The following is a 21,414-nucleotide window of genomic DNA, read 5'->3' on the forward strand; positions in this document are numbered from 1 at the left end:
AAACCAGGTCTACAGACGATAGAAGACCTGACTTATAGACTAATATTTAAATTCGAACTTCAAAATCAGTTTTGGTCTTCTATTAAAGTGTTCGGAATTGAACAATAACTTATACAAAAATCATAACAACAACAATCATAATTGCAATCGCAAGATAGACATGGATATATGGTGTGGTTCCTGCAGCGGAATGAATGGGGTTCATTTGCCTTTCATTTTAAGATGGCTAATTAACGGGGGTGGGGGTTCTCTCGATTGCCCAGCCACATTAGAACATGGATGTGTTCCATGTTCTGCCAGCGCACACTACTGCCTGAACCCCCGACCCCCTCCTTCCACTGCTGCGCGCGGAGCTCTATTTAAAAGGGAAAGAATAGATGGGAATCTGCGACAATGGCGCACTGGACACAGTTGAGTGAGCATCTCCGTCTCCCCTCTCTCACTATGAACCCCCGGATCCACTGCTGTTCTGCACAATGCCCCTCTTTCACCCCCCGCCCTCACTCCTGTACCACGTGGAGCAGGGATAAAAGGGAGATAGAAAGAAAATACCAAATTTAAGTAGGTGTCCCACATGTATGACTTCAGTGCTTGTGCACATGAAAACATGCAGCATATCAAACGGAAAAATATAATTGCTAACATTGTTAGACTTACATGACATTTAAACACAAAATGAATCAGGGTGCCACGGTTTTCTAATCAGATCTGTAAAATGTAAAAAATAAATAAAAAGAGTAAAATGTAGACATGATGTAGTGTTATGATTGGCTATTTTTGACTACTCTCTCATTTAACCAATCAGATTACTTTACCTGATCAGTATGCTGAACGACAGTTTAACCTGCCATCTTACTAATATAGGTTCTTTAATGTTACTTTATTATTGACGCTTCCACATTTGTCGAAGTTATTAATTAAACATAGGTAAACACTGTATTATCATTCATGCATGGATTTTAGGGCTTGGTTCAGCCTGTTTTGGGATTACAATTTAGCTAATTTACAGTAGCAAGATAGCTAGTTAATTAACACCAAACAAGACTGTGGCAAGGTAGGTAGCGAACAGTAAGATAAATTACCACATATTGCTGATGTCTGATCTACTTTTGTGATACTGTGTTATATTATCCTGTGTGGGCCCAAAGTGCATAAAGTATGGTAGCTATACTTCTGCCAGCTTGTGCTAACTACCTGCTCGTGGTAACCACCTAGCTTGCTCGAGGAGTTCTAACCATAATTTCTTGTGATGTTCTTGTGTCCTCTTGTAGCTAACTTACTTTATATAAATGTCTCTCTGCGACGATACTCTGCTCTGCAACTTCCCGAAGTGTCGGTCTAAGTTGTGTGGATTTGCTTGGGTCACGGCCTGTTCACATGCTTTCTGCGATCAGCACGGTTCCGGTGAGTTCAGTCGATCCCCAGCGATCTGTCCCGCCTGTTCCTCTGCGCTCTCGGGGAAACTTGACATCGTGCGAACAGAGTTGTCCCCATCTGAGGAGTACAAGGCCATGGTCCTCGCGGGACTCAGGCCAGAGACTGTGCTGGACATCAGTGCACGCGCGCTGGCCTTCTGGACTTACCAGGTCAGCGAGGATGTTTTTTTGACTCTTCAAGCACACCACTATTCAAATGGTTCGCCATTATGTTTGATATGTGTGCAAATCCGCATGAAACGGCGATTATCACACGCTAGTGCCACCACGTGAGGATCCATGTGTGTGTGTGTGGCAGGTGCACCAGGAACGAATGTACCAGGAGTACAGCCTGTCCAGGGCAGAGGGACAGGTGAAACAGATGGAGAAGGTCCTGACCCAGCAGAACCAGAGTAGAGAACTGGAGCTCGGTGCGATGAGGGGGGAGATTGCATCTCTGAAGAAGGTGCTTGTAACCTATGCATCACTGATCAATGACATTCCTAACTGGTCCTAAAACGCTTGTGTCTGTGAGCATGTCCTTGAGCAAAGGCCGTATTAGCAGGTCTGACCTAAGGCGGGTTGGCGCTGAGTTGCTCTGACTCACAAATCTCCTATGTGAAGACCTGTTGAGGACCGAACCTGCTTTTCATGCTGAACCTCTCCACCCCACTGACATCTTCTCCCTTCTTCGTTTGTCTTTTCACCACCACCTCCACCTCCTCCTCCTCTCTTCCCGTCACCCAGGTGACGGATGAGTACAAGAGGAAGTACAGCGAGGTGTCGGAGCGCCTGATGGAGAGGAACAGACAGTACCAGAAGCTGCAGGGTCTCTATGACTCCCTCAGGCTGCGCAACATGGTGGTGGGGGAGAGAGAGCCAGCCCCCCACGGAGCCTCCGACTTCACCTCAGGTGAGAGGGAGAGAGAGGCAGAGAGACAGAGGGAGAGAGACAGAGGGAGAGAGAGACAGAGGGAGAGAGAGGCAGGGAGACAGAGGGAGAGAGAGACAGAGGGAGAGAGAGGCAGGGACTTCACTTCAGGTGAGAGGGAGAGACAGAGGCAGAGACTTCACCTCAGGTGAGAGGGAGAGAGAGGCAGAGAGACAGAGGGAGAGAGAGGGGGAGAGAGACAGAGGGAGAGAGAGGCAGGGACTTCACTTCAGGTGAGAGGGAGAGACAGAGGCAGAGACTTCACCTCAGGTGAGAGGGAGAGAGAGAAGCAGAGAGACAGAGGGAGAGAGAGGCAGAGAGACAGAGGGAGAGAGAGGCAGAGACTTCACTTCAGGTGAGATGGAGAGAGAGAGGCAGAGACTTCACCTCAGGTGAGAGGGAGAGAGAGGCAGAGACTTCACCTCAGGTGAGAGAGAGAGGCAGAGAGACAGATGGAGAGAGAGGCAGAGACTTCACCTCAGGTGAGAGGGAGGCAGAGACTTCACCTCAGGTGAGAGAGAGGCAGAGGGAGAGAGAGGCAGAGAGAGTAGAGACTTCACCTCAGGTGAGAGGGAGAGAGAGGCAGAGAGACAGAGGGAAGGGGACAATCCTTATCGTAGATGTTTTTTTTACATTGATAATTTGCTGTGTATGATATCCATCTATACAAAGTAGTCCTTGGTAACTAGTAAAGGAAGGAAATACAGGAATACATTGAGAGAATGCAGGAAACTATGCAAACAAAACACTTGAGACAGAACACAAAGAAGCATGTATACTGTAGGGACAACAGGGTGAACACAGGATGAAGTTAGTTGATGGATTAAAGGGGAAAACGCCTTGACAACAACAGGAGACACTGAACCTCCTGCGTGTTCCCCAGGGGTGGTCAGGCAGCCCTCTCCCAGAGGAAGCCCTTCATTCCTGGGCATGGGCCCCGAGGGGGACAGCCGCCTCTTCTCCTCCCTGGAGCCCGAGGGTGCGAGGACCTTCTTCCAGTTCAGCTCCCCAGCCAGAGAGAGAGGACGTTGCTTCATCAAGAAGCACTGAGTCAGCCTACTGGTCATAACTGTCGGTTGAGAGGTTTGTCATCTGACGGTTAGATGAATTACAGGTTCATTGGTTATTGTTTACTGTTGCTGTTTTGTTTTTATTATCGTGTTCTTAAAGTTTTATAAATTATTGTGAAAATATCATCTTTATTACTAATGCTTGTATTTGTGTGAAGTTCTGTCCGGTTTGGAAGAAATGATTAGTCTTCATTCTTTGTGGGAAGTTTGTTTTATTCTTTTTAAACGCATTGTCGTCACAGTTGTCATTGTCATTTTTCTCATTTACAAAAATCCACTTGTCTCCCACCCAGAGCAACGGAATACAAAAGGAAGAAATATTTATAAATATGTACAAAGGGTTTGTCTAAAAGACTATTCAAAGTGTCTACTATTTACAGGAAGTCAAACATTACAGGCACACAGTTTTTCTTTTTTTTAACATATAAATCATGCTTCTTTCTGGCTCTTAGCCTTTCATGTATCCTTTCCTCCACCCCTCCTTTCATTCGCTCTGAGGCTTATAGCTAACCGACGCAGCCGTCTGACTCTGGGCGTTCTGTTTCTTTCCGTTCACGATCAGGAGCAGAGGAGAGTCCACTCGTATACTCCGGAAATCAAAAGACTGTCCGGGAGATAAAAGAAACCAATACGTCAGATAATTCAAAGTGGGAGAGTTTTTTTTAAGTGGGGAGTATTTATCTACACTAGATGTGTGTAAAGCCAAATCAGAATCAGAATGGGTTTTATTCGCCATGAAAGTTTGCACAGACAAGGAATTTGCTTTGGCAGGAAGGTGCAAACATTAAACATATAGGAATCTAAAATTTAAATATGAGGACTAACTATACTAAGGGTACATAACTAGCAATGGAATTAGATTAAAATAAACTATACAATAAAATATAAAATAAATAAATACAGTGTTAGAAGATTATATGCATCGAAGGAAAGGTACATAAACATGCTATGTAGTGTGTAGACTGTGCAGCCGTTACATGTTTAGCATGTAGGATATTCAGGTATTGTTCGTTCCGTGTACTGTAGCAGGATTGTGTGTAGGCCACAGACACAGACCTGGCCGTTGTGCGCTACGCTGTGGCGTTTGACCTGGGGCTCCGGGACGACAACAGAGTCTCCTATCAGCACCCCCCAGCTGTCCGCCGTGTTGTACACCATCACCACACAGCACGTCTCATCGCTGTCCACCATGCCAAACGTACTGAAGGGAGGGAGGGAGGGGAAAAGAGGGAGATGCCTCTGTTTACTTTCTCATGTATACAGAAGGCAAAGTCCATGCTTGAGCCAGAAAAGTGATTTGCATTCCTACTTTCCATAAATTTAAATACACAGAGAGAGAGAGAGCTAACCACTGATGAAAGAGTAGCCTTATGTAGACAAGAGACTGAACTGTGAATGGAGGGATCAACTCAACCCCCGAGGGTGAACTCACAAGGCCATGCGTCCTTCGGAGGCCAGACTGAACACCACCTTGCCCAGGGCGGCCACCCCGGCGTTGTGGCCGTGTGTCAGGGAAGACAGCAACCGGGGCTCCAGGCTCCCAACTCGGCCTGTGGGGGAGCGGAACTGAGGGTGGGAACATGGCCCCAGGGCTGAGGTGCTTAGGTTGGACAGCATGGTTCTCAAACGGCGCGCCTTCACCTTGCCCTGGGGATGAAAGGAGGGAAGAGTTATACAAGTAGAGAGGAAATGTAATAGCATGCTGCCACCTATTGGGTGGAAAGAAAACTCCTGCAAAACACTTCTTATCAGGTCATCTCTTCCAATGAAAAGGTCGTTATTCCAATACACCTAAACGATCAACTAGAATCTCTATTTAGCACTCATAACTCTACGGTATGACGGTTCTCTAAGTGAAAGATGCCTTTGTGGGTGTTAATGTCTGGGTGATGTCGCCTGTGTGTGTGCGACCTTCATCGGTCCCACCTTGTTCTCTGTGAGCTCTGTGACCTTCCTCAGGTACTCCAGCAGCTGCCTCTCCCGCTCCGGAGGCTCCTCCCACCCAGGGTCCAGGGCCGCCGCCCGGCTGTACCCGCCCAGCGCCGACCCAAACATCTCCTCGTACTGGAACAGCTGAGGGGGGGAGAACGATCAACCAGGAACCGTCATTATTAGAATTCACAAGGGCGAGGCCACTGACTGGAACACGTAGTACAGGTCAAATATCGGTGTGGTTTGCTGAGTGGAAGGTTTTCAGTAAACAAATGAAAAAATATATACAGTAGTACCTCAAATACAGGAATTTTTACAGAAGCACAAATGTGTGACAGACCGTAGCTCGGTTGAAGTGCAGGTCAGGGTTAGAGGAAGCTGCTCTATCCACTTTCTCCTGAAAGACAGAAAAAAAGAGTTGGTACTTCTGTAGACACCAGTAAATGTAAAAGAAACTGCTTTGGAAAAAGAGATCTGAGCTCGATGTGTTATGTACTCACAGACTGGGCGTAGGCACTCAGAGCCTGTTGAGACATCTGTGGGTTTTGTCCGCAGGTGAAGAACAGAGATATATAGGCATTCCCCAGGATGTCTGTCAACGTAACAACAAACAACACACATAAAATATATATATATTTATTTTTTTACAGTTTACCAGATTTAATAGATGCTTTCCTCTGTTCTGCATGGTGAATGAGAGATACCTCCTTCATTGAAAAACGGTCTGGATAAAAATCCTCAGCTCTTTTAACACACAAACACGCACACACACGCTCTTTCGTTTCTCAAGCATCCTGCTGCCCCGCCCCACACACACACACACTCTTTCGTATCTCAAGCATCCTGCTGCCCCGCCCCACACACACACACACTCACACCAGGAGGTCCCGTCCGTGACGTCCAGCTGCACGGCCTGCCTGGCCATGTCTACGCTCTCCAGCACCCGCTTGCCCTGCTCATCACTGCCCCCTCCTGGCAGCTGCCGCAGCACCATGGACAGGCTACGCAGGGACACCTTGTTCTTACTCTGGAAGGGGAAGCGACAGAGTTCAGATAAAGACCAGAAGTGTAGAGTTCCAACGGTATTACAGCGGTTAGTTCCGAGGGACAATTTACATTTTAAAAGACACGCAAAACGCAGTCCAACTCACGCATCATCTCAACTTCAACACGGCATGATTTCTATGGCGTCGTTCCACCTCACCTGCTGCAGAGCTCCAGTGAAGCAGGTCTTGGCCGTGGTCAGGTCTCCCTTCTTCCAGTACTGCTCCCCTAGGGTGTTCCATCCCTCCACCAGTCCCGGCTCCAGCTTCACAGCCCGGGACAGGCAATCCTCCGCGGTGGGACTGAAGGCCGGGGCCACGCTCAGACACCGGCCCTTCAGCAGCAGAAACTCGGCACTGTGCCTGTGAGACTCTGGGGGCGGAGGAGCAACATTAAAGAATCTCCAAAGTTAACAAGCTTTTCCTAAACTTGATATTGCATGGAAGCTTGGCATGTTGCGCATGCATCGTAAATGGTTGCAATGCTACCGTGCAAATCATTGGGCAGCTCATTTAACAAGGGATAACTTCTTCTTGCTGCAGTGATCTTTACCTTCTTTCTCCAGTAGTTTCTTGAGTGCTTTCTCCATCTCCACGGTGACATCATTCTGTTTCCTCTCAGCATCTTCCACATTGTGCGTCTCAAAGTAATGGTCCCTAAAATTGTACAATTCATCCACAATGACCTAAACCAACGAGAAAGGGTATATATATTTTTTTTTTACAATTAAGCACAATCAATATAATATCATTGAACAAAAGATCATGTCTAGCTCATCTGAGACAAAGCAGATCCAAGATAGACACTAGATGAAGCCAGGACGTTCCATGTGTGACGCAAAATGACAGAAAGGTGACACGGCACTATGGCTGCATGGCTGGTCAACCATCTGGATTGCTAGCACCACAGCAGGCCCTGGATAGCCCGTGTACAGTACAGCAGCCTCTATCGTACAAAGGAATCAGCAGCGTAGTAGCTAGTAGCTAGCATCCCGATGCGCAGGGCAGATCAGCACATGTAGGCAGAATCCCACCGATGCTGCACATTTTTTGAAGTCTATAGCCAGCGAGTCTCAAGTTTATTATCTTGTATTCAGCACCACATTTGGACGATTATCCTGACAGTTAGTGTCAGTTGTTATAGTAACGACTATGCACTTTCAGAAACTACAGTGGCAAACCTAAGTAGAAAAACTAGCACCAATATGTATATGCTAAATCTACTGCAGGCAATATGACAATAATCGAAGCATATGTGCTAGAGTGATAAACACAACGAGTACCTTTAACATTTGTAAATCATCTTTGTCTGTTGCAGGCTCTCCATCCTTCTCCACTTCCGCCATCTTTTCCAGTGGTTGTTGTAGAAAAGCAGCAAGAGAAGAAGAAAATTGTAGAATGGAATGAAAACATGCCATCTGGTGGCACTGAAAATAACTGATGGCCGCTGTAAAAAGGCTTACAATTTTTAGTATTTATTATTTAGTCAGCATGAATATAGTTTGAGAATATCTATTGGAATTAATGTACACAACATAGTTTAATTCATATTGTTCAATTGAGCAAATTACTTCTAAGATTTGTTTTCCCGGAAGTCATTCCTAACAGGAAATGTGTCCATTGCCGAAACACACCGACTCGTGTTCCACAACGTTCCTACATTTCTTGTTTTGTGCACAGACTGTTTTTAGAAGAATCAGAAAAACTGTGAATATATAATACGAATACAATATTTTTGGTAATTTTTTTTCCATCTATGTGTACAGTACATATTGTTGTAGCGCCCAACGTTGTAGTTCTGGGCATGTAGAGCCTCTTTTGTTGGTGTACCGCATTATCGCTTGTTAATTTGCAAATGTAGGAGGGTCCTGCACTTCCTATTTTAGTTTTACAATAACATTTACAGTCTCGGACGATGTCGGACACATGGAGCAACATTCAGGCACACAAGAAGCAGCTGGACTCGCTTCGAGAAAGACTCCAACGACGACGGAAAGACCCCACGCAACTTGCTGCAGGTAACAGACGAGCGAAAGGCGGGATTTGGCATGACCACTGTGTAAAATGGTATCCAAACAATACTGGTTGGCTAGTGACCTAGAGTTCACAACGAGACCCTTGTGGTCCGACCCTCTACCCGATTGTTATAACTATACATTAGGTCATTGGATACGGATGATTAAGTGTCGCCAAAATAGCGTAATACCTTCATCTGTAACGTAGGTTATTAACGAACATGCACTGCCCATGTTACGCGAGCTGAAAAAAAAGTAACGCTTCCTATGTGATGCTTGCGTGTCTCCGCTTCCCAGAGGTGGGCGGCAGCTCAGACGGGGCTACAACCAGAAGTGACAGCCCTGGACCGTCCGTCCTGAGCCCCCAACCGGAGGAGACGGAGCGCCCGCCGGACCCTGAGCTGGAGAAGAGGCTGCTTGGTTACCTCTCTGACCTCAGTCTCTCACTCCCCACAGACTCCCTGACCATCACCAATGACCTCAACACGGTAAGTGGAAATTGCGTCAGATGTTATTTAGTGTTGTGCTTGAACTAGATAAAGAGAGGAGGAGAGATCTAAACTTCTGTCCTTAAGGCAAACTTTGTGGTATGCCTCCCCTGTCTCTCTCAATCCCGTCCTCTCCTAGCCTCAACCTTCCATGACCAGTTGTTGATTTCTTCTTCAGTCAGAAACTCCGGTCACTCATGGCTGCATCCAAAGCCTCCTCCTCAAGTTCTCTGCCCAGGAGCTGATAGAGGTCCGACAACCTTCCCTGGTCTCTTCATCCTCCACATCGTCCTCGCCCTCCACTCTGGTCATCTCCGTGGACCACACTAAACTTTGGGCCATGATGGGGGGCGGGGCCATAGCCCATAGAGCTGGAGTTAAGAGGAAAGCAGAGGACCAAATTCACCATAACAGAGTACCAGGCTCCTCCCCTTCTCTTCAGAGCCCACCCTCCCCTCCGCCCACATCCTCCATCTCCCTGGCGCCAGCTTCTTCCTCCCAGATGGCCGGGTCCTCTGGCGGTGGAGGAGGCGGGGCGGATAAGAAGGGAAGGACCAATAAGGGGCCGTCGTCTCACCTGGACATGGAGATAGAAAACCTCCTGAACCAACAGTCCACCAAGGAGCAGCAGTGCAAGAAGGTGGGGATGGAGGGAGGGGAGAAGGAACAAAGCAAATGTATTTCAGTCGCATACAAATGTTGCTGTGTTCACACTTTCTGGGATTCTTGTGATGAGTGGCCATTGTTTGGTAGTTGACATGTCTCTGTGTGTGTGTCTGTGTGTGTGTCTGTGTGTGTGTCTGTGTGTGTCTCTGTGTGTGTGTCTCTGTGTGTGTCTCCGTGCGTGTCTCCGTGCGTGTCTCCGTGTGTGTCTCCGTGTGTGTCTCTGTGTGTGTCCGACAGGTGAGCCGAGAGATCCTGGAGCTGTTGAACACCAGCACAGCCAAGGAGCAGTCCATCGTCGAGAAGTTCCGATCGCGGGGGCGGGCTCAGGTCCAGGAGTTCTGTGACCACGGGACCAAGGAGGAGTGTGTCAGGTCCGGGGACACTCCCCTGCCCTGCACCAAGCTACACTTCAGGTAAGTGCTTCTCAACCATCCCCCTGCATCTCTCCATGGTCTGAGCCTGGTCATTTTTATTCTCGTATCTAATAATCCAGAGTGGCTTTTTTATGGATATTTTTTGTTGATGCTGAACTACTTGTTCAGTCAACTCTCATTCACTAACATATCCTGACCTTAGATATTTTTTGTAATATCTAAAGAGCTGCAGTTGATAGCTTATTACATCTGTAGATCTGTTAAGGCCCCTCAAGTGTTGCCCTTGTGATTGGTTAATGTACGCTTGATATTGACCCATCTCATTAGCTGAACCATGTCCTTCTACCCATCACTCAGGCGAATCATCAACAAGCACACAGACGAGAGCCTGGGGGACTGCTCCTTCCTCAACACGTGCTTCCACATGGACACCTGCAAGTACGTCCACTACGAGATCGACGCCCCCCCGGAGATGGAAGGGGGTCTCCTGGGCCCTCAGGGAGGGGCGACAGAGCTGGGCATACACCAGGGGGACGCCGACAGCAATGTGGGGAAACTGTTCCCCTCACAGGTGAGATGGGCTTCACGGGGACAGTAGAGGAGGATTAGAAGGAAGGTAATGTTTGGGAGTTACCTCGGCAACTGCTATGTACCTGCTCATCCTAGGGCTTTTAGAAAAACAGGGGGAAAGATACAGGATAAGAGTTTGAGAGAGACTCAAGTGAGATGGGTGTATGAGCTTGTTTTGGGTGTGTCTGTGTCCGACTTCGTCCTCGTCCAGTGGATCTGCTGTGACATCCGTTACCTGGACGTGTCCATCCTGGGGAAGTTTGCTGTGGTGATGGCCGACCCCCCCTGGGACATCCACATGGAGCTGCCCTACGGAACACTGACGGACGACGAGATGCGGAAGCTCCACATCCCCTTGCTCCAGGACGACGGCTTCCTCTTCCTCTGGGTGACTGGCAGGTGGGACCACCAATCAGATCGCAGTGTAGTATGACAGTGTCACCGGATGGGACAGCTACTTGAATAGTGAATTGAGAATGGAATTCTTAATACTCTCAATCCGTGTACTGATTCTGTTTTTGTGTTGTACTGTGTGTACATGTGATCTCTCATGTTATTGATTTGCCTTGGTCTATCTCAACAGGGCAATGGAACTGGGAAGAGAGTGTCTCAATCTTTGGGGGTGAGTTTTTAGCTCTGTTCTGTTTATTTGCTAGAACAGTAACACAGCAAAGTCAGGTCTGGATAGGGATACATGCTCCAGGTTCAACTGCCTCTCTCCTTATCATTTACTCTTTCTTTATCCCTCTTGTTCTTTCTCTGACTTGATGTCTCTCTCTCTCTCAGCTATGAGCGTGTTGATGAGATCATCTGGGTAAAGACGAATCAGTTACAGAGAATCATCCGTACTGGAAGGACTGGTCACTGGCTCAATCATGGGAAGGAGCACTGCTTAGTGAGTGTGTGTGTGTGTGTGGTGTTCTATGGTGTGTGGAAGGACTGGTAACTGGCTCAACCATGGGAAGGAGCACTGCTTAGTGAGTGTGTGTGTGTGTGTGTGGTGTTCTATGGTGTGTGGAAGGACTGGTAACTGGCTCAATCATGGGAAGGAGCACTGCTTAGTGAGTGTGTGCGTGTGGTGTTCTGTTGTGTGTGTGTGATTCTACATAATATGTGTGTTTGGTTATAGGTTGGTGTGAAGGGAAATCCCCAGGGATTCAACCGAGGGCTGGACTGTGATGTCATCGTTGCTGAGGTGAGGGTCTTAATGAGTTAATTTACTTTTAAAAGTCTTGTCTTATCTTATCTACCTGTATATGTATCCCTTTTCATCTCATTCCTGTAGTATTTACTATTATGTATTAATATAACTTCCTATCTCTTCGTCCTTTCTTCCTGTCTCAGGTGCGCTCCACTAGTCACAAGCCGGATGAGATCTATGGGATGATCGAGAGACTGTCGCCAGGGACCAGGAAGATCGAGCTCTTTGGTCGCCCCCACAACGTTCAGCCCAACTGGTGTGTTTGTGTGTATACAGATGTGTTGCACGCTTCTACTGCTAAGCAATGTTAATTTGTGTATTTGAAATCCTTCACTCTCTTCACCCACTCTCACTACTTCTGTCTCTCTCTTTTTTCTCTCTCTCTGACAGGGTTACTCTTGGCAACCAGCTGGATGGCATTCACCTCTTGGACCCTGATGTTGTGGCTCGCTTCAAGAAGCAATACCCCAACGGAGTCATCTCCAAACCCAAGAACATGTAGGGATCAGGTGTGGCCATCTCCTGCCCTGAGTCATGTGATGAGCCAAGTAGCCAATGACAACCCAGGAAAGGACACAGTTTTCTTGGTCAGCTACAGACTGCCTTTCATGTTAGGTTTGTTTTTTTAAAATATTTTTTTACTGATTTCAATGTTTTTGTAGTAAAAACAATTGGGAGTATGTTTGTCTATGACATGTAGATTGCAAAAGATGAACTGAGAAAGAATAAACGTCTGTCATAAATCTGGCCTTTTAGCAAAAACACATTTCACTTCAATGCACAATGAATTCACACCAAATCCACGGTTGCTTTCCATTTGATTGTAATTACCTTGTTAGTACATTTGTTTGTGTCAACGGCAACAAATATATTGTACACAAATCGAGGTGTGGGGGAAAAATGTTTGCTTTATCTTCACACACAATTAAATTGTCATTTTTCTTCACAGTCATTAGGCATCACCATTCAGTTCATGAATCCTTTTCCCATACAATCTTGCCCTTACTCGAAACCTACATCTATGCTTTGTACAAAAATATAAATTTATAAAATTCTGTTATAGGAGAGAAAGTGTTACGATGCTACTTTTGAATTAAGAAAAAAGACAATAAAGTTAAGGTTAGGTTAGAGGAAAGTAAAGGAAACCCCAATTTAAACACCAAAACATACATTTTTGGGGTTGTTGGTTATTGTTCTCAATTCATTGATGTTATTCCCAGGTGCTTTTACATGCTAAAATCTACATGTGTAAAATTTCTTCTTGTAACAAAAACACTTAATATCTGGGTTATACAAAATAATTCTGCCACATTTCCCTTCATTTTGAAAGATTGTTAGAAAAGGCACAAACACATTTGTCTCCTTCAACAGAAAGACAGCTGAACAGTAAAAGACAACCCCTTTTTTCTTTTCTAATAATGGCAGCAATTACAACAGTTAAAGCATTGGAGTGTGTCATGTTCAGTACTCGGCCTACATCATCTGGACACGCGTTGCAGTGACGTCTAAGTTGAGCAAACTCAAAGTCAGTAACTTCCGGTCTAACTCTTTAAAAATTCTAAACACACAAAAAAGACTGCATAAAGAATAGAAACAGGATGTGACACAATTCAAAAAGAGGGGAAGAGAAAGCCAACCTTTTAAAAAGAAAATGAATCTATTAATAATGCACTTAGTTGGTAACGAAGGTGTAAACAATCTCCAATTTGTTCTCCTCTCATCACCCGGACAACCAGACATCTCCCACTCAAGAGTAAGACGAGTTACAATGTGCAGAGCAGAAATCCACATCCTAATAATCAAAAAAAAACTAAAACGTACAATTGTAGAACTTAGCTCTAAGACCAAAACCCCCGACATCTTCAGTCTCCACTACACAGCCTTCAGCCTTGGGAAGAAGCTTCGCTCTGCTGTCTCTAACTCCAGCTTTACAGTCACTGCAAGGGATGGCGCACTGTGGCGGTTATATGTCACTGTGTTACAGGTGTGTGTAACCTAATAGGGCCTCAGGCCCCGCGTTGCTAGGGCGATGACAATGACAGAAAGGGGGGGGGGGGTTTAAAACGATGATGATGAGGAGGAAGAGGAAGGTTCATCAGTTTGTGGCGTCCACGGCGTTGATGTTGCTGTTCATCTGGTGCCTGAAGGAGAGGCGCGCCTTAGTGGAGAAGTAGATCTGAGAGCCCCTCTGGCTGCCCTCCCCGTCGCTGCTCCACGACGCCGTGGATGACAGGCGGGGCTTCATCTCCTCTACTGGCACTGGAGGGAGGGAAGAGGGATGAGGAGAGAGAGGGAGGGATGGGGGAGGGAAGAGGGAGGGGAGATGGAGGGATGGGGAGAGAGGGAGGGAAGGAAGATGGAGGGATAGGAATTAATTTGCTGTAGAAACAAACTTAAAACACGTCCCTGCATGCGACCTTGCACAAGAGGATTCCGTGAACCTGTTTTACATGCATGACGATATGTTATGCTTAAGCCTTCAGGCCTCATGACTTTGTATAAGATATGGTGTAATAATGATCTAACTCTCACAGGTTGAGTGGTTGAGTGACAGGCAAATTATTGGAAATGTATGCAATTCAATGGAAAACTTGGCAGAGATTTGATTTGACATTTCATAATATGAGCTCAAAGCTCTCGCATTTCTCACACTTTGACTGCAGACCTGGCTATGAAATGTTACCTTATAAAACGCATCTCATTCTCATGTATTTCAATAGATTTTTATAATGAATGAGTCTGTTAACCCTTGTGTTATCTTCGGGTCATTCTGACCCATCAGTCATTGTGACCCACCGTCGTATTGCTACAAATTTACCGCATACAAAGACAAAGTGAAGCATTTTCTTTTAGCAGCTAGGCTGTCTCAGACCCCCCACATTGCAAAGGTTAAAAGAAAATTATTTTAATTTGTTTTTGTATTGGGTAAAATTGGGTAAACACAACGATGGTTCGTTATGAACCTTTGGGTCATGTGACCCGAAGGCAGCACGAGGGTTAAGTAACTACTTGCAGTACTGAAGTGACCTTGAGATAAGGGGAAGCGTGCTGTTCTCTCACCTGCCTCTGGAGGGCGCTGTGTGCTCTTACAGCGCTCTTTACAACGCCTGTAAAAAGGAAAGCACTGGAGAACCTTCACACCCATGGATAAGTTCTGAGGAAAGAGAGACAGAACCGTTGAATAGAGAGGTAAACTAAGGTAGTCATGCATTGGAGTGTCCATTTATACTGTTTAGATAATCATGAGGAATGTGTCAAAACAGTAGCAGAAGTTCTCAGCACAGTGTAACCCAATCCAACCAGTTATCTTAAGTGTTTGTACACTGTGGAAGAAATGTACACAGCTGACAAATTCGTCATTGGATGTGGTGACTGAGCCTGTTTACCTTTTCCCAAATATGGAAGACCATGAAGTCATTGTGTCTGTGTGTTATCACGCTGTGTAAATGCTCCTCTGTCAAACCAGGCTTTCATGAATAGAGAGTCGTATGAAGGCTTTTTATCTCATCACAGGGTCAAAGCATAATCGAATTAGTCCAGTCACTCTCTCAGAAAGGACAAGGCGCTCAGCGGTGCTAATCTCTGTCCTTGTGTCTGGCCTGCTACGCACGGTTGACACCAAGCAGACATGCCACACTAGGACTACCCTCCCTCAATCCATTGGACGTCAATAGACGCCAACTGATGAAGGAAACAATGAACCTCTGTTCATTACGGGGGGGGTTTGGGGGGGATCTGACCCCCCTAATTAACACTCGGACCCCCCCAAAAGAGGTAAAAACAACAGGTCGGGGGGGTCGATACATGCCCTGGAGAAGAAGTTGTCCCCCCCAAATGTCATTGTATAATTCGCACTCTGATTACAGAGGTCATACACATTCATTCTCGCCCCTTCTAGGTAGACAAGCAAGCAGGCAGATCGTATCATAGAAAGCACCAACAACTTGTATTGGTCATGTCTGCAAGATATACAGCAACTAATCCTCATTCCTCGCTATCTCTGTTAGTTCATCTCTGTGTTGTGCTGTGTGACACACTTGTCTAAACATGTACAGGAAGTGATTAAATGTAGATTTTCTTGTTGGAAGGCGTACAGTAGGTAGGTATCCTACTTTCCCCCTGCTTTTGTGTCTCATTAACAATGTCATGTATTGATAACAGTGCCACATTACCTGGTTTCCCCAGGAAAGAGATCGAGATCGGAGCTACCAGGGCTCACTGCTGTTCTTTGATCTGAGATCTACTTACTGTCTGTCATAGGCTTGATTTATGTCTGTTGCAGGACTGGTTCATCTCCAGTATCAACAGGTGCATGTTTGAATGCCCTTGTCTACTGTTTATTAGCTCTGGTACTGTATATTAGCTTGTGTACAGTATATTAGCTCTGGTACTGTATATTACCTTGTGTACTGTTTACTATCTCTGGTACTGTATATTAGCTTGTGTACAGTATATTAGCTCTGGTACTGTATATTACCTTGTGTACTGTTTACTATCTCTGGTACTGTATATTAGCTTGTGTACAGTATATTAGCTCTGGTACTGTATATTACCTTGTGTACTGTTTACTATCTCTGGTACTGTATATTAGCTTGTGTACAGTATATTAGCTCTGGTACTGTATATTAGCTTGTGTACTGTTTACTATCTCTGGTACTGTATATTAGCTTGTGTACAGTATATTAGCTCTGGTACTGTATATTACCTTGTGTACTGTTTACTATCTCTGGTACTGTATATTAGCTTGTGTACAGTATATTAGCTCTGGTACTGTATATTAGCTTGTGTACTGTTTACTATCTCTGGTACTGTATATTAGCTTGTGTACAGTATATTAGCTCTGGTACTGTATATTACCTTGTGTACTGTTTACTATCTCTGGTACTGTATATTAGCTTGTGTACAGTATATTAGCTCTGGTACTGTATACTAGCTTGTGTACTGTATATTAGCTCTGGTACTGTATACTAGCTTGTGTACTGTATATTAGCTCTGGTACTGTATACTAGCTTGTGTACTGTATATTAGCTCTGGTACTGTATACTAGCTTGTGTACTGTATATTAGCTCTGGTACTGTATACTAGCTTGTGTACTGTATATTAGCTCTGGTACTGTATATTACCTTGTGTACTGTTTACTATCTCTGGTACTGTATATTAGCTTGTGTACAGTATATTAGCTCTGGTACTGTATACTAGCTTGTGTACTGTATATTAGCTCTGGTACTGTATACTAGCTTGTGTACTGTATATTAGCTCTGGTACTGTATACTAGCTTGTGTACTGTATATTAGCTCTGGTACTGTATACTAGCTTGTGTACTGTATATTAGCTCTGGTACTGTATACTAGCTTGTGTACTGTATATTAGCTCTGGTACTGTATATTAGCTTGTGTACTGTATATTAGCTCTGGTACTGTATATTATCCCTTCTTCTTCTGCCCTTGTCTATCTGTCCTTGCCTCCATTGAAGAACAAGACATATTCACACGTCATCTTAATCAGCATTGCTTGTTATAATCCAGATACACGTGTGCTGTTACCATCATGACTGTTTAGCCGTCGCCCGTCGTATTAGCTGCCATTATTAAAAATAGAAAAAAGACTTATCAAAAAAATATTGACACAGTGTATGGTGTAGCTTCTTGTAGGTTAGGTGTTTTCGTTTTAACATGCGGGTTGAGATGTCGAGAAGGATCTTGTCATCTGCTATGGAATTCTTCCGGGAATAAAAATAAATGTGTATGCCAGAACTTAAAGGGTAACCTGACAAAAGTGTGTGAGGAACTGTTTCCTTTAAATTTACATTTGACATTTAGCAGACACTTTTATCCAAAGCGACTTACAAGAGAGAGCTTTACAAAAAGTGCATAGGTCAATGATCATAAACAACGAGATAGCCCCAAAAACATTGCGAGTAGCCAGAACATGAAGCATACATTGTGAAAAGCAAATAAGTGCCAATGGGTGGAACCAGAGGAGCATGTAGTTAAACACATTTCAATGGAACAACATGATCCTCGAAAGTGCTATAGTAGTTTCAGTACCATGGAACTCAATTGAGTTTGTTGTTGTACGGGTGACGTACAAAGGAGAGAAAAATAAAAAGAAGGGTGGGCAGGAAAAGATAACAAAATGGTTCTTGTAGAACACACTGTGCAGGGTTCTCAGCCAGAATTTCCCATGGTCCAGAGTTGCACAGCAAAAAATTATTGGTGTATTAATAACCTCACTCAACACACAATTAAACATATATATTTTCTGTACTGAGTTTGAACACACACACACACACAAACTCCTTCTCTCCCTCCCTCCCTCTCTCTCCCTTCCTCTCCCCCACTCTCTCTCTCTCTCTCTCTCTCTCTCACACACACACACACACACACACACACAGGTCACTGTTGAGGAATTTTGGGCCCAGGTCATTATTACCCAAGTAGCTCAGGGGGTCTGGCAGAGAACAGGCACTACTGAACCCAGAATAAAAAACAACAAACAGTCATGTAGATCTCTGCCCAGATAAACAGTCAACCAAACAGTCAGTCTGCCCAGAGGAACAGCCAGTCAGTCTACTCAGATAAACAGTCAACCAAACAGTCAGTCTGCCCAGAGGAACAGCCAGTCAGTCTACCCAGATAAACAGTCAACCAAACAGTCAGTCTGCCCAGAGGAACAGCCAGTCAGTCTACCCAGATAAACAGTCAACCAAACAGTCAGTCTACCCAAATAAACAGCTGGTCAGTCTACCTAGATAAACAGTCAACCAATCAGTCATTCCACCCAGAAAAACAGCCAGCCAGCCAGCCAGCCCAAGGATCAAACTACAATACGCTGCTGACATTAAACTTGGAAGGAAACGTGGAGAACAGTGGGCCCCGAGTTTGGCCCGGGCTTTTGGCTCCAGCCCCCTCCCTTCTGTTTTTTTTCTCTTGCTAGCGACACGACCCTGCCCCCCCCCCCCCCCCCCCCCCCACAGGCCTGCAGAGACGTGAGGGACGTGCAGCTCGGTGCTCTCCTACTCACACAGGGTCACCCAGACACTTCGTCATTCTGCTAGGATTGCTCAACTGCAGATACGTACATTGGAGCTACACTTGATACATTTAAATGAAAGATATACAAGATGCAGAAAGGTATACGAAATAGACTGAGGTGATTGGTTGGTTGTTTAACCCTTGTGTTATCTTCGGGTCATTCTGACCCATCAGTCATTGTGACCCACCGTCGTAATTGCGACAACTTTACCGCATACCAAAACAAAGTGAATCATTTTCTTTTAACCGTTGGGCTGTCTCAGACCCCCCACATTGCGATGGTTAAAAGAAAATTATTTTTATTTGTTTTTGTATTGGGTAAAATTGGGTAAACACAACGATGGTTCGTTATGAACCTTTGGGTCATGTGACCCGAAGGCAGCACAAGGGTTAAATGATTGTTTGATTGATTGGTAGACTGTTTGTTTGATTGATTGGTAGATTGACAGATAAACTGTTGTAGTATCCTTCAGTGAAACTTTTGTGATCGATGAGTGTGTGTCAGAGAGTGCGATAATGAAAGAGAGAAAGACCTATGTGTGTGTTTCTGGCACTGATTGGAGTTCACATTGTTTACTGGAGAGATGCCAGCTTCATTATTTAATGAATCAACACAGCTCCACTATCTCCTTACTCTACAGCTACATGGCCGCTTTACTCAACTCGAACCACAATATCTCTGCATGTGTCTATAATACAATACAATGAGGGGTACATTTTGTCATCAGATCAGAACTAAGATTTGTATTTTGAAGTCATCTGTGCAACTCTGCACATAGAGTACCTGTAGAAGAATGTTTATCTACTGCTGGACTTGCCCTTTCCATTTCAACCCTGTTTCTAACCCCTTGTGGGAAACAGAGGTGTATAGGCCTGTGCTCTGTAACATGCCTCATCAAGCCCCAGCCTCAGATCCAGCCTCAGACCCAGCCTCAGCCTCAGATCCAGCCCCAGCCACAGACCCATCCTCAGACCCAGCCTCAGACCCAGCCTCAGACCCAGCCTCAGACCCAGCCTCAGACCCAGCCTCAGACCCAGCCTGTTGCAACTATTGGTACCCACAAATTTGGAGACCTCCCTAGACCTGCAGTCCAAAATGAACAAACTGTTTGTTTGAAGGTGACTCACAAACCTCTCACCCTTTGACAAACCACAGAGGTTCTGGTGCAATAGAACAGAAAGTCTTTCAGCAAAGACAAACTAAACGTTTGAACAACAGGTAGGCTATTGTTATACTTTCCAAAGGAACAGCTCTTGTCAAAAATACACTTGATTTATGACTGTTGATATCTGGAGAATTCCAAGGGAACACTAGTTCGAAGTCTTTAGTCTCAGTTAATAACAAGCATTGCATTTAAATGCTTGTTTCCCACAATATGTGAGAGGGGAGAGGGGGTGGCAAATCCACAGAATGGAAACATGGGTTCTGAAGTAACGCACGCAGGCGAATCAGGTTAAATGAAGTGACAAACCACAGCTAGACAGGTTAATGCAGGATTTAATTATCGACTAGTAAAATAAAGAGAGTATTACTTCCATCTATCTGACTCTCTCTCTCCCCCCCCATCTCTCTCTCTCTCTCTCTCTCTCTCTCTCTCTCTCTCTCTCTCTCTCTCTCTCTCTCTCTCTCTCCTCTCTCTCTCTCTCTCTCTCTCTCTCTCTCTCTCTCTCTCTCTCTCTCTCTCTCTCTCTCTCTCTCTCTCTCTCTCTCTCTCTCTCTCTCTCTCTCTCTCTCTCAACGCCCCATTCTCAGTTTGTGTCACATTAGTCTCAGTCCCTCTCACTTTCTCATGTCCTGTTTTCTCTCGCTTTCGATTTCCACGGATTCACAACTTCTTCCACCTCTCTAAATAACAGCCGATAACCAAACATTTCCACTCAAACTGTTTTCTGAAAGCCGAGAGGGCGTGCCGCTAAATAATAAATAAAGTAGTGCTGTTTACGTCGCGTGTTCCACAGCATGCTCAGGAAGTCTCTGTATAAATTATTCTGTGTAAAAAAAAAAAAACGATCTCTTACATAAACGTTATAGCTTACATCATCGAACTTTTATAAAGATGACTGCCAAAGATGTGTATTAATGAATTATGATATAATACAGGGTAATCATAGGCTATGTGGTCGCTGAATTATAGACTGTGGGACAATCTACTTGAGGTTTGACAAACCCTCCTACAGCAGAAGAACGGACAAGAGTAGTTTAGCGCGCTTCTAAGAAGACTCTCTCCCGGACACACCTCCTCGAGCCAGTCCATAGAACTGGGTAAACACCAACGCTCCCAGTAAGCTTTAACTCTTATAAAATAGTATGTTTATTGACACTTGATTTAAAAGGTTTTGAATGTGTCTAGAATATAGAAGCTGTGTCAAATATAATCTATTCTCGAATTTGACTCAAAGTTGTTGACATTGTGCTGATAAAAGCTAATTTAACCTACCTGATGCTGACACCTTGATGAGACGAGTAAAGATCAAATTTGGCACGGTCTTGAGACTTGGTTTGTCTACGTGCTCCAATAACTTCGAGATGATTCCAGCAAACAACTTTTCTTTCTGATTAAAACTTAAAATAAACTGCATCAAGATGCGCGGTCTGTCGGTGTGCAGGACGGCAAACAAATTCTGGAGCGCTTGCAGAGACGAAACTTTAAATAGCAAATCCCTGGCACATGGCC

At 45.1% G+C, this 21,414-nt stretch overlaps 3 protein-coding genes across 3 annotated transcripts; 2 read left to right on the forward strand and 1 right to left on the reverse strand.

Moving 5' to 3' along the window:
• The first annotated feature begins 1,252 nt into the window (after positions 1-1,252).
• On the forward strand, positions 1,253-3,657 carry LOC134009644 (E3 ubiquitin-protein ligase CCNB1IP1). Its single transcript, XM_062449210.1, has 4 exons — positions 1,253-1,586; positions 1,735-1,881; positions 2,163-2,328; positions 3,230-3,657. Exons 1-4 carry the CDS (start codon positions 1,290-1,292, stop codon positions 3,394-3,396), a joined length of 777 nt encoding a protein of 258 aa, XP_062305194.1. The 5' UTR covers positions 1,253-1,289; the 3' UTR covers positions 3,397-3,657.
• A 100-nt stretch (positions 3,658-3,757) lies between these two features.
• On the reverse strand, positions 3,758-7,804 carry ttc5 (tetratricopeptide repeat domain 5). Its single transcript, XM_062449209.1, has 10 exons — positions 7,675-7,804; positions 6,945-7,077; positions 6,553-6,764; positions 6,225-6,375; positions 5,849-5,940; positions 5,689-5,745; positions 5,343-5,489; positions 4,849-5,063; positions 4,473-4,617; positions 3,758-4,020 (listed from the first exon to the last, which is right to left on the reverse strand). The coding sequence occupies exons 1-10, from the start codon at positions 7,735-7,737 to the stop codon at positions 3,901-3,903; spliced, it is 1,335 nt and encodes a 444-aa protein (XP_062305193.1). The 5' UTR covers positions 7,738-7,804; the 3' UTR covers positions 3,758-3,900.
• Positions 7,805-8,020: 216 nt separating this feature from the next.
• On the forward strand, positions 8,021-12,851 carry mettl3 (methyltransferase like 3). Its single transcript, XM_062449208.1, has 11 exons — positions 8,021-8,409; positions 8,704-8,894; positions 9,073-9,534; positions 9,798-9,973; positions 10,292-10,505; positions 10,716-10,903; positions 11,088-11,126; positions 11,291-11,399; positions 11,634-11,699; positions 11,849-11,961; positions 12,096-12,851. Exons 1-11 carry the CDS (start codon positions 8,307-8,309, stop codon positions 12,205-12,207), a joined length of 1,773 nt encoding a protein of 590 aa, XP_062305192.1. The 5' UTR covers positions 8,021-8,306; the 3' UTR covers positions 12,208-12,851.
• The last annotated feature ends 8,563 nt before the right edge of the window (positions 12,852-21,414 follow it).

Source organism: Osmerus eperlanus, chromosome 23 (genome assembly GCF_963692335.1).
Source record: "Osmerus eperlanus chromosome 23, fOsmEpe2.1, whole genome shotgun sequence".
In the NCBI taxonomy this organism is placed as follows: domain Eukaryota; kingdom Metazoa; phylum Chordata; class Actinopteri; order Osmeriformes; family Osmeridae; genus Osmerus; species Osmerus eperlanus.